Genomic DNA, 12,403 nt, shown 5'->3' with positions numbered 1-12,403 from the left:
ATTCTTGTTGCCCTGTAAGGACATTTGTGTATATTTCTGTTCCTTCATCCAGTTTGCAAGTTTAAAGGAACCATGATGTTCTCTTTGTTTCTTTAAGTTTTTGCTGAGACGTGGTTATGCCTAATTTATTTATAAAGGGGAAGTGGAATCATTAAAGTAATAATTATTAATAACAGGAACGGTAGCCGGTGGCAGCGGCGGGGCGGCCCCCGCTCGGCTGGCGGCGTCCGGTCTCAATGGGATTCTTTTTGCTCGTCTTGAGGATTTTTTCCGTCCTATTTAGCTGGTGAAAACCTTAGCTTGTTCTTGATACATGAACTTATTTATTCTTGTGGTTTTTAAGTCCTGACCTCCCGGCTCCCCTCCAGCAGGCCAGGCCCCCAGCGGGTCCCTCCCTCCCCCTCTGTATCTCGGGGCTTTCTCCCCTCTGCCCTCCCTGCACGCAGGGACACGTGTGCGCACGTGGGCACGTGCCGGGGGCATCTGTGAGCAATAAGGGCGGGGGCTGTCCCCCTCCCTGGGGGTGCTGGTTCTGGAGAGGGCACCTCCCCACACAGACCCCCCACACCGAGGCCTAGGCCCTGCGACCCCCCGACCGGGAGTGCACTTCTTTTCCTAAAACACAGAACTCGGCCCAGCCAGCCGGGCCCCTGCGGGAGGCCTGCCCAGGGGAGGGGCCGGGGTCTTCCCTGTCCCTGGAGGCAGGGGCAGGGCCCGTGGGGAGGGGGCTCAGCCCCTCAAGCCCTCCCTTCATCCTGTTATTTATTCGAAGGTTTCGCATCATGACAGAGTCCATATGTTGGAGATGATAAAGAACTGCAAAGAAAAAAAAAAAAAAAAAAAGACAAAAAAACAACACTTTGCGTTGCATTTAGACTATTTATTACCGGATTACAGGCCTGGCCGCGGTAACAGACTTTTACATGGAATTGTTTAATTATTTGTACTTTTCATGCCAGAAAATAAAAGTTCAGAATCTTACAGCCGTGGTGGTGTCTGTGCCGGAGGGCGGCGCGGTGAGTGTCCGGCTCGGGCCTGGGTCTCAGCTCAGCTCCTCGGCCCAGATGCTCGGAGGAGGGAGGAGCTCAGGAGAAACGCGATGGGCACGCCCATCATCCCTCGGTGCCGGAAGTGCCGTGTGTGTGTGTGTGTGTGTGTGTGTGTGTGTGTGTGTGTGCATCTCGGGCACACTCCGTGACTCAGGCTCTGAGAGGCCGCCCTGTGGTGCCAGCCGAAGGGCCTGCAGCCAGTGTGGCCTGCCTTTGCCCTGTGCCCACCCTCGGCCCAAAGCAAAGGAGACGCACGTGGGTGGGATGTCATTTATTGTTTCAAGGTCACAGTCTATAAACTGTCGCCACCAGCAGGGGAGGCAGACACCACGGGCAGGGGTGGGGATGTGGGGGTGGGGGCACAGGGGGATGACGGGAGAGTGGCAGTGAGTCACCAGGCTATGGCCCGGGAGGGTGCACTTTAGTCCATTTTGGAGGCCCCCTGAGGCCTGGGCAAATGGCTCTGCCCAGCCTGACCCCCCAAGAGCAGGGCAGGGGGCCCCTCACGGTTCCTGCCTGGGGGGAGGGCACGGACTCAGAGGGGCAGGCCTCCGTCCAGACAGGCAGGCAGGTGGCACCACTGAGGCTGGTTCCATGCCTTGAGGTTCTGGGGCCAGAGAAAGAGATGATGGAACACAAGTGGGGAGAGGTGGTGCCAACCCAGGCCTGTCTTCCTCAGACCCCCCGCCCCGCCCAGGCGGCAGACCCCTCCCTGCCCACCCGGGCGGCGGGTGGACCCCTCCCTGCCCACCTGGGTGGAGGGCAGACCCCTCCCTGCCCACCTGGGCGGGCGGACCCCTCCCTGCCCACCTGGGTGGAGGGCAGACCCCTCCCTGCCCACCTGGGCGGCGGGCAGTCCCCTCCCTGCCCACCTGGGCGGGCAGACCCCTCCCTGCCCACCTGGGTGGAGGGCAGACCCCTCCCTGCCCACCTGGGCGGGCGGACCCCTCCCTGCCCACCTGGGCGGCGGGCAGTCCCCTCCCTGCCCACCTGGGCGGCAGGCGGTCCCCTCCCTGCCCACCTGGGCGGCAGGCGGTCCCCTCCCTGCCCACCTGGGCGGTGGGCGGGGCTAGAGCTCGTCGTGGTCGCCGTCGGCGGGCGGCTCGGGGGGCGGCTCCTGGCAGGCGGCGGGCGTCGTCAGCTCCATGAGGTACTCACAGCGGCTGGGCTCCGTGGTGCTGGTCACCGTGGTCTCCTTCCCGCACAGCAGGCGCACCTGGGCGGCGGGCGGGCGGGGGGCTCGGGCGGCTGGCCGGGCCTGGGTCCCCCGCCCGCCCGCCCGCCCGCCCGCCGCCTCCCCGAGCTCCCCACTCACGGTGGTGGAGCGGCTGGGGCCCTGCCAGCAGCCCGTGCCCTGCTCGTACTTCATGGAGCTGAACTTGTCGTGCTCGGGGCCGGCCCACGAGCCCCAGGTGCTGCGGGAGGGCGGGTGCTGAGGCGGCCGGCAGCGGTTTGGGGTGCCGGCCGGCAGGGTCCGGCCAGCAGGGGTTTGGGGTGCCGGCCGGCAGGGGTTTGGGGTGCCGGCCGGCAGGGGTTTGGGGTGCCGGCCGGCAGGGGTTTGGGGTGCCGGCCGGCAGCGGTTTGGGGTGCCGGCCGGCAGGGGTTTGGGGTGCCGGCCGGCAGGGGTTTGGGGTGCCGGCCGGCAGGGGTTTGGGGTGCCGGCCGGCAGGGGTTTGGGGTACCGGCCGGCAGGGGTTTGGGGTGCCGGCCGGCAGCGGTTTGGGGTGCCGGCCGGCAGGGGTTTGGGGTGCCGAGGGGAAGGGGCTCGGCCTAAGCCACTCACCCGAGGCTGGTGGGAGAGCCGCCGCCGTGCTTGGGCTGCTGGGAGACGTGCTTGAAGGGACAGAGCCGGTAGATATACCTGTGGAAGGACGGACTGGTGGGCGGGGCACGCGGGCGGGGGAGGGTGGCACAGGCCAGTCACCCCGTGGCCTTGCTCAGGCTCAGGCCCCCAGGCCCGCCCGCCCGCCGGCCCGCCGCGGGGCGGTGGGGGGACGCACTCGCTGGTGGAGAGCTCGTAGCACTGTCTGTACAGGTAGGCAAACTCCCCCTCGGGGCCGAAATCGAAGGAAATCTCCTGCTCCAGGTTCCTGCAGGGAAGGCCAAGTGGTGAAGGGCAGTCGGTGCCCCCGCTGACTCAGGACGCTGCTGGGATCCCCGTGACGAACGGAGGGCCGTGTGGGCTGGGCTCCGGCTCCCTGCCGCCTGGGGACCCCCCTCAGGAGCCACCCAGCCTGGCAGCAGGAGCAGCAGTTGCCTAGGCAACCCCATCGTCACCGCCTCTGGGGAGCCACCCTCGCTCATACTTGATGGCCTCCTCCATGTCCTTCAAGGACCGCTCGGCCTCCTCGAACTTGGTGCGGGCCTCCTGGGCAGCTGGTGGGGCAGAGTGGGCAAGGTCAGGGCCCTCCCCAAGCCCAGGGGGAGGGGGAGGGGGAGGGATGGCGGGACCCGCCTGCTTCCCGCCCCCAGGCAGCTCTGGGGAAGACGGCGCCAGAAGGCCCTGCGGGTCTCGCCAGCTGCAGACCCCACCCCGCTGCCCAGGCTCGTGGCTCCCAAGGAATCAGGGCCAGGGCTCCCCCCATCTATGAGGGTGGCACAAGCAAGCAGCACCCGGTGCGGAGGCAGCGGGGTCCTGGGCTGGCAGGCCTGGCTCTTCGGTGCCTGTAGGTGACTGCGATGGGGGCGGGTGTGGCAGTGCCAGGGGGCGCTCACCGTCAATCAGGGCCTGCGTCTGCCCGTCGTAGGGCGGCATCTTGTCCTCCGTGGGGCTGGCTGGCTGGGGGGGCGCGAGGGGGGGCGGGGCCTCCTGGGGAAGGGGCAAGGTCAGCGAGTGGCCCTGCCTCTAGGCCCCACCCCCTTCTCCCCGACACACACACCTTGGGCTGCTCCCCCTGCACCTGGAAGTCCTCCTCCTCCTCTTCCTCCTCCTCTTCCTCCGGCTCTCCTTCTGGCTCCTCCTCCTCCTCCTCCTCTTCCTCGGGCTGTGAGGGTCCTGGGGGCTGCTCCTCCTTGGGCTCCGTTTGCTCAGGCACAGAAGGTGCTGGCGGGTCGGTGGGAAGAGCCTGTGGGTGTGCAGGGTGCTTGGTGCTGGGACTTGGGGTTCTCCCTCCACCCCCGGGGCAGGCTCCGCACTCACACCACTGCCCAAGAGTGGCCGCAGTGCCTCCTAAGGGGCCCGGGGAGGGAGACAGCTGGGAGGGGGTTGGGTGGCCAGCTGGCTACGGTGGCCCAGTGCCAGAACCGGAGGCAGTTCCTTTGTGTGGCATCAGGGGGCTGGGGAGGGAGGGCGAGGACGGGGCCGCAGCCCCTCCCCCACTGACCTCGGAGCTGTACTTGTCCCTGATGGCAGCCCAGACCCGGTCGTGGAAGGAGGCAGGGTCCATCTGCGTGTCTCCCCCGAGCAGGGTCTGTGCGTGTGTTGAGATGGTATCAAGATGGGGGGGGGCTTCAGAGCCCCTCCTGTGCCCCAGCCACTTACAAAGGGGAACCTCAGGCTGCAGGGCCAGGTGTGGGCAAGCCGACTGCCAAGGCCATGCCTGGGCCAGAATGAGTGATTGCAGCCACCAGAAGGGGGCAGCACAGGCCGGCAGGAGGAGGAGCCATCACCAGGGGAGGGGGAGGGAGGAGAGGGCAGGAGCACGGGCAGCAGGATGGCCATGCCTCGGACGCCGAGGAGGGCCAGGAAGGGACCCAGCAGGGACAGGGATGGACAGGGGACGGAGGAGCAGGGTCCACACTGCAGAGCCGAAGGCACGTGTGTGAGGAGGGCAATCTGGCTGCACACACGTGGGGCCAGCGGGGCCGCGGGAGGGGGAAGCTGGCTCTGACCGAACCAGACGCCCGGGCACCATGTGACCAGGCTCCAAAGGGAGGAGAAGTGACGCTGGTGCTGCCTTGCTGGCTCCCACACGAGGCCCGGCCGGGCCACGGGGAGCTTTCCGTGGGGGCAGCCCCAGCCAGCGGGCCCTCGGCCCCTGGCCCTCGCGTCACGTGAGGCAGCCCCCGCTCGGAGTCCCAGGCCAAGGGCAGGGCGGGCACCTGGGCTTCCCCTTCGGACAGCACCCCGTCCCCATCTGTGTCCAGCTCTGGGTGAGTCTGCAGCTCGGCCACGGAGACCCTGCGGGGCACAGGCAGAGACCGCCAGGTGAGCAGCGGGAAGTTGGAGGTGAGCTCTAGGGTTGGGGCCCCCTCCAGCCCCGACCCCTGGGATCCCCCCTGCTTCCCATCCCTTCCTTTAGTCTCTACCACACTGAAGAGGCTCAGAGGAGGGACAGAGACAGAGGTGGGATTGAGAGACACTTGGACAGTGTCTCCCGAGACCTCTCCTCACCACCAGCAGCAGCCATTCCCTACACCCTCAGCACCCAGCACCTCCAAACTGCCCTCTGCCCGGTGCCCTCCACCCAGGGGCCCACGCCCACGAGAGCCCAGGCACCGTCACCACTCCCCACCGGGGCGGCTCACCCGCCATCTGCTCCCCTGGTCCTCCCCGGGTGCCCGCCCAGCCTCCTGGCTCCCGACAGCCCAGCCTCCACGGAGCCACTGTCTGGGGTCGGGGCACAGCCGGGGCCCAGAGGGTCCGCCTTTGAGCACAGGGTAGGCCTGGACAGTGGGAGCCCTCGTCCCCTCCCTCAGCTCCTTGGGGGTCAGTTCCCCTCATCTCCACGACCACCTGTCTGTTCTGTTCTGGACCATCGCACACACGAGTGAGCGAAGGCTACCAGAGCGCTCGGGGCCAGCTCAGGCCCGTGGCCGGGAGGTGGGGCTGGGCCGAGGCCCGGGCAGGGGGACACTCACGCGCCGTCCATGTTGTCGTCCAGCTCCTGGAAGGCACTGGCCGCCAGCTCCTGCTCCCGCTGGGCCTTGAGGGCGGCCTGCTGCTCTGTGGAAGGGCCAGCTGTCAGCCTCCATTCTGCCCACTGGCTCCCCCACCCCAAACCTGCCCTCCCCCAACACCCCAGGCGGCTGACTGTGTGCCTGGCCCTGCGCTGGGCCTGGCCCTGAGCCAGGCCGCTGTGGGGGCAGGCCTGGGACGTGGATCTGAACAGGCAGGGCTGCAGAGACCACGCAGGGGGCGGCTGGGACCAGGCCAAGGTTTGCCATGTCTGGGAGGCCCCATGATAGACACCCAAACGCCCCACCAGGCTCTCTCTCCCCATGAAGGAGGGGGCGGGGGGGAATGGAGGCTGGGGTGGGAGTGTGACCAGGTGAGTCCGGGCCCTGAGACCTCTAGGGGCAGTTACTCCAGGACTGCTGGGTTGCGGGTGAGGAACCAGAGAAGAGGGCAGAGGCCAGGTCCAGCCCCGAAGAGGCACCAGGTCGCGGCCCCAAGCAGGAGTGTGGGCCGCAGGAAAGGGCAGGAAGCCCGCCGCGGGAGCAGGGCTTCCGGGAGGTGGCGGAGGAAGAGAGCAGACGGAGCACAGCCGTAAGAACAGGAAGCCCAGACAGAGTCAAGGACGCCAGGTTCCGTCCGGCGGGAGGGAGCTGCCCGGCTTCCCGGCACTCGAGGGGAAGGCGGCCGGGCGGTGGAGGGCTGAGCGTGCTTCCAAGTGGAGGAAGGTGTCAGCCAAAGGCCAGGAAGAGGCGATGACTGGGAGCCAGAGCGTGGGGGTGGCCACGGCCCCCACGGAGGAGGGGAGAAGGAAGGGGGTCCCTGAGGTGTCCCCACCCAACAAGCCGCTGGGATTCGGGCAGGAGCCTCTGTAGGAGCGCTCCCCTGATTTGGGGTGAAAGCCAAGTCCTCTCCATGGCCCCTCAGGCCGTCTCTCCCTCCAGCCACATGGCTGCCTGCTGCTCCTTAAAAACCCACACGGCGGTGCCTCGGGCCTGTGCACCTGCCCCTGCAGCAGCGGCTTCTCCTCCTGTTCAGTGCTGCAGTGCTGGCACCCGGGCTGAGCCTGGCACACAGCAGGCACTCGGCAGATACTTGTCAGATAAACTACTGAATTATTGATTATGATAAATCAGGGCAGAGAGAGGGGGGCGAGGAATAGCGCAGCAGACGCCCAGAGAGACAGGAGACATCAACAGCTTGGGGGGCTGCCAGCTCCTGGCTACCAGCCGTAGGAACAGCGGAGCCGCACCTCCAAATCTCCCAGCCATGCCTGGCCCTTCGACCAGCCTGGAGGGTTTCTGTCCCACCGCCCCTCCTAGCTGCTCCCAAGGTGTCCCCACGGAGCCGACTGAGAACAAGGACCGAGGCTTCCAATTTCCCGGCATGGTGACGGGACCGGCCAACAGCAAGAAAATGCTGAGCACAGCATAAAACATCTTAAAACCAACCAAGGCGGCAGGCAATGCCAGGGCCGCGAAGCGCCTGGAAGGGTGAGAGATGCGGAGGCTGACTTTTCCCAAAAGGACTTGCCCGTTCTGGATGTGTCTGTCTTGATGAGAACTTGTGGGCCAAGGAGATGGAAATCAAAGTCCAAGTGGGGAGCACCACAGCACACACTCCACTGTGGCCGCCATGGGGTTACCACACCGCCATGGGGCTACGCCCTCGGGGGAGAGGCTGGACGGGAAAGCACCCAGCCTGAATTTGGATTTGGGAATCCCACCTGACTGGCAGGAAGAAAAGTCCCTTCTATCTGGGGGACTCTGCATCCTAGGCTACAAATCCCTCCTGTAAAGGACCGCCAAATCCAATGGCCAACGCACAGTCGAAGATAACGAGGCAGGTGGGGACTGAGGCACCGTGACCGAGAAAGAGCAGGAAAAACAGACCAACGGTGAGGGGCAAGGCTCCTGGGCCCGGCTCCCCTGCCACCCTGGCATACCTTCCCACTGCTTCTGGTGCCGGTCTTTGGCCTCCTTCTCGGGCTTCTCGGCCTCCTCCTTCGCCGTCCGCAGCGTCTCCACCTGGGCCTCCAGGGACCTCTTCCCGGTCTGTAGCTCGGTGAGCTTTTGCTGGGTGGGGAGGAGGCAAGGGGCCAGCTCTTCCTTCTGATCTGCTTTCTTCCTCTTCCTCACAGACTGCTACCTCCCGCCTCTACTCCATGGACAACCGCAGGGCCTTCCCAGAGCTCACACCCGCCTGGTCCCCCGCAGCCCACCGAAGAGAAGCCCGAACACCTGAAAGCAGTTCCAGGCCCCGTGTGACCAGGCCCTGCTGCCTCTCCAGCTCCACCTGCCCCACTGCTCTTTTTTTATTTTATTTTTTTGTTAATCCTCACCCAAACGTATTTTTTCCATTGATTTTTAGAACAAGTGAAAGGGAGGGAAGGAGGAGAGGGAAATGTGAAGTAAGAGAGACACTGCAACTGGTTGCCTCCCAAGTGCGCCCTGACTGCAGCTGGGAATCAAACCCACAACCCAGGAATCGGACCCATAGCACTTCGCTGCATGGACCAAAGATCTAACCACTGAGCACACTGGCCAGGGCCCTATTGCTATTTTAACATCCTATCTAATAAAAGTGATATGCAAATTGACAGTCACTCCAAGACACAATATGACTGCCCCCATGTGGTCAAAGATGGCTGCCACCATGTGGACACAAGATGGCCGCCACAAGATGGCCTGCAGGGGAGGACAGTTAGGGGTGATCAGGCCAGCAGAAGAGGGCAGTTGGGGGGGGATCAGGCCAACAAGGGAGGTAGTTGGGGGAGGGCCTGGGGGAGGGCCCAGACCTGCAGGGGAGGGCAGTTGGGGAGGACCAGGCCTACAGGGGAGGGCAGGAGGGGAGCACACACTTGGGGGTACACCCTCCTCTGGCCCCCAAAAGCACACACCCTACTGAACTAACCCAGCTGCTGCTGACTGCCACAGTCTTAAGTCCTCCCCAGTCACACAGTTATCAGCCTCATCCTACAGATGACAGAACCACAGCCCGGGGGTGCAGAGGCACCCCTCCTGTTCTGGGGGCAGCGTGCCACGCCTTTGCTGACCACTGTGGACCTGGAATGACCTGCCCAATAACTCAGTGCCAAGTGGACGATGAGTGAGCCGAGGCACAGGCAGTAACTGGCCCGAGGGCCCCTCTCGTAGGGAGGCCAAGCCCCGCCTCGCCTGCCCACGTCCCCGGGCTCTGGCCAGCCCCGCGCCCTCACCTGCTTCTCCTCCCGAGCCTTCTTCCAGTCCTCGATGAGGATCTTCTTCAGGCGGAAGCCCTCGCGGGTAATCTCGGCGATCTGCTGCAACGTCTCTCTCTCCTTGCGGCCCTTCTCTCTGGGGCGAGGGACACACAGGCACCGCCAGGGGCCACTTAGGACCCTTCAGATCTGCTCTCCCCACCCGCCGCCACCGTGTTGGGAAAGGCAAGAGAGAGAACCCCCCTCCTCCACTCCCCAGACTCCCTCCTCGGAGCCCCAAATCCTTGTCCTTGGGAGGAGGGGCAGCGGACAGGGTTCGCCCACCCTCAGGGTCAGCACAGGGAGTAGGGAGTGCTGGGATGTGAGGCTGAAGTTGGCTCCCAAGAGAGAAAGGAGAGAAAAGCACAGAAGTCACAGACTCCCGGACAATCTGGCCGGTAAGCATGTTGTGTGTAATCAACCCTCTGCTTCAATAAAAGATCTTCCATCAGAAGAGTTTATACACATAAGTGTTCGGCTTCGTTGAAAAACCAATCAGGCCCTCATCACCTGCCCTCAACTGACAGGAGTCGAGGGCAGCTGTCCCTTCAGATGCCACAATCCCCACCACTCTAAAGTCTCATGCTCAGCCTGCTTCTGGCATTTACATGACCTGCCTGTCACTTCAGTTTTCAGGTCCTGCTCCAGTGTAGCAATTAAAAGCATGGAGTCTCAAGTTAGACTGTCCTGGGTTTGAGTAGCAGCTCTGCTATCTCCTAGCTACGTGACCCTGAAAAAGTCATTTTCCGCCGAAACCGGTTTGGCTCAGTGGATAGAGCATAGGCCTGCCGACTGAAAGGTCTCAGGTTCGATTCCGGTCAAGGGCATGTACCTTGGTTGCAGTCACATCCCCAGTAGGGGGTGTGCAAGAGGCAGCTGATCGATGATTCTCTCTCATCAATGTTTCTAACTCTCTGTCCCTCTCTCTTCCTCTCTGTAAAGAAAATCAATAAAAAATATATATATTTTTAAAAAGCCATTTTCCTTCTAACCTTGAGCTTCTTGACCTGTTGAACATGCAAATGATGCACCTCCTTCCCTGCCAGAGGGAGCCCTCACAGGGCACCTGGCACAGACTGAGCACTCCATGCTCAAACACAGAAAAGAGAGGGGGCCTGCTTCACCCGGCAAGGCAAGGCAAGATCCTGGGGGCTGGCGGGGGGCACCCACATACCTGCAAGAATTCTCACAGACGGTCCCACTATTGTACTCGTCCGTCCCGTCGCAGCAGTCTTAGGGCACAGGAGGGGGCACCATCAGACTTGGCAGCGCCTCCTCCTCCACCCTCCTCTCCTTCCCCACCCCCGGTGGGACCTCATGTACCACAGACTCCGTCGTTGACCCATCTGGAGGAGATGTACAGGGGCTTGTAGCCAGTGTTGGTGCAGTGGAAGCTGCCGTTAGGACAGGCAGCCGTGCCTTGGGGAAGAAGGAAGAGGGAGGGGAGTTTTCAGAGTGCTCAGGCCTTAACCCATCACATCCACCCAACAGAGCTCAAGAAAGGCAGACCAGCCGAAACCGGTTTGGCTCAGTGGATAGAGCGTCGGCCCGTGGACTGAAGGGTCCCGGGTTCAATTCCGGTCAAGGGCATGTACCTTGGTTGCAGGCATATCCCCAGTGGGGGGTGTGCAAGAGGCAGCTGATCGATGACTCTCTCTCATCGATGTTTCTGGCTCTTTATCTCTCCCTTCCTCTCTGTACAAAATCAATAAAATATATTAAAAAAAAGAAAAAGAAAAAGAAAAGAAAGGCAGACCAGTACTGCATGAGGGACAGAGGGGCAGCTGCACACTCAAGGCCTGAAACTAAATTCTCTCATGCCCCCTCCTGACTCTCTCCACCAAGACCCTCAGAACAGGCCCACCAGCTGCTCCCTCCCTCGCCTTCACCTGCCTCTGTCTGCCCACAGGCCCCGCCTTCTCTCCCACCTCCGGGCGCTGGCCCCTCCCACCTCCGGGCACTGAGACCTCGGATTGGGTAGGGGCCTCTCTGAGCTCCAGCAGTGCCTGTGGCTCTCATCACCAAACCAAGGACCAATTGCTTCTGTGCCAGCTTTCCCCATTAAGTCAACAGGGAGCAGTACTCTCTTCGTCACCACACAGGACCTGGCGTTGCCCCGGTGCTCAGTACACGTGCAACGAGTGAATGGGTGGATGGAGAAAAACTCACCTGGCTCATCCGAGCCATCCTTGCAGTCACAGTAGTCGTCGTTGACCTGATCAAAAGGGATGGTGACCGAGCCATCCAGGCACGTGAAAGGCTTGGACTCATCGTAGAAGTGATGGTCTGGGGAGGTGAGCAAGAGACTCAGCCCAGGGCAGGGAAGAGGCCTCTCAATCTAATGGCACCTCTGCTTCCATCCACTGGCTGAGCACTGCCACCTTCCCCTAAACCCAGAGGCAGGGAAACTGAGGCCAAAGGCTGTAAATGCCTCCCGGCGGAGCCCCAGCCTACCCCCTTCCACACCCCCCACCACATCCAGCGGCAGACTCACTGGTGAGGGAGACGCCCCGAGGCCGCCGGACCTCCACGGCCCAGCACGCGGGGAGCAGCAGCACCAGCAGCAACATCTCGCCAGAGGCTCGGAGGCCGGAAACGGGGTCGGTGGGAGGAGGCGGGCTGCGGGGAGACGCGCTGCAAGAGAGGAGCTGCAGGTCAGCGGCCGAGGGCTACTTCCAGCCGAAGGAAGGCACCTCTTTCTCCAGCCAATTGGGTTCCTCCATCGCTTCCGGGCCGGGGGCTCATGGGAAAAGATATCGGAAGATACCTTTCCGACCGGGCCCGAATCAATGGTGGGACCTCAAAACCTCCGCTCCCTATGGAGGGGGGGAGAGTGGACTAACCAATTCCCGCCAATGGGCCGAGGGAGCAAACAGCCTCCCCCTTCCCCGACGCACACCCTCAGGCTACCTCAGTAGGAAATTGGGGTTCCCTCCCGCCCGCTAACTCATCACTTACATGGAGCAAGGGCAAAGGTCAATATCCACCGCGCCCCCCTAGCCCAGCAGCCAACAGTTCCTCCAGCGTGAAAAGGGAAAGAGCGGAAGTGTGTCGTGCGTCACTTCCGGTATCGCGCTGAGCGCCAAGACGGCGGCTAGGGGACGCCATGTTTGGAGTGGCACACGAGGCGCCGGAACCCGGGCGGCCATCTTGGATAGGACTACGAAGCCTTAGAGGGAATAGTTCTGGAGGTTTGCGCTTAATGGCGGCGCAAGGTGCCTCCATCTTGGGAGTGGCAGGTTCTGCCATCGCCAAAGAAAGTTCCTGAAAAAACGCCGGCGA

General features: G+C 63.1%; 1 protein-coding gene across 8 annotated transcripts; it reads right to left on the bottom strand.

Moving 5' to 3' along the window:
* Window positions 1-865: 865 nt before the first annotated feature.
* PRKCSH (PRKCSH beta subunit of glucosidase II) lies at window positions 866-12,181 on the bottom strand. Of its 8 annotated transcripts, XM_084885955.1 has the most exons (20): window positions 12,080-12,175; window positions 11,616-11,755; window positions 11,291-11,407; window positions 10,445-10,540; window positions 10,296-10,353; window positions 9,101-9,218; window positions 7,829-7,958; window positions 5,850-5,934; window positions 5,091-5,169; window positions 4,373-4,459; window positions 3,929-4,114; window positions 3,765-3,858; window positions 3,356-3,425; window positions 3,050-3,139; window positions 2,833-2,910; window positions 2,365-2,464; window positions 2,116-2,265; window positions 1,891-1,903; window positions 1,832-1,859; window positions 866-1,656 (listed from the first exon to the last, which is right to left on the bottom strand). In XM_084885955.1, exons 2-17 carry the CDS (start codon window positions 11,689-11,691, stop codon window positions 2,119-2,121), a joined length of 1,611 nt encoding a protein of 536 aa, XP_084742081.1. In that variant the 5' UTR covers window positions 11,692-11,755; window positions 12,080-12,175; the 3' UTR covers window positions 866-1,656; window positions 1,832-1,859; window positions 1,891-1,903; window positions 2,116-2,118. The 8 variants fall into 8 exon arrangements, with proteins under 8 accessions (XP_084742081.1, XP_084742078.1, XP_084742080.1 ...); XM_084885952.1 differs by lacking the exons at window positions 1,832-1,859; window positions 1,891-1,903 and adding an exon at window positions 1,981-2,008 and having other exon boundaries at window positions 2,102-2,265; XM_084885954.1 differs by lacking the exons at window positions 1,832-1,859; window positions 1,891-1,903 and adding an exon at window positions 1,981-2,021.
* Between the last annotated feature and the right edge of the window lie 222 nt (window positions 12,182-12,403).

Source organism: Pipistrellus hanaki (genome assembly GCF_964339955.1).
Source record: "Pipistrellus hanaki genome assembly, chromosome: 5".
NCBI classification, from domain to species: Eukaryota; Metazoa; Chordata; class Mammalia; order Chiroptera; family Vespertilionidae; genus Pipistrellus; species Pipistrellus hanaki.
The sequence above is the reverse complement of the archived record's forward strand: the minus strand, read 5'-3'. Positions and strand labels throughout refer to the sequence as shown.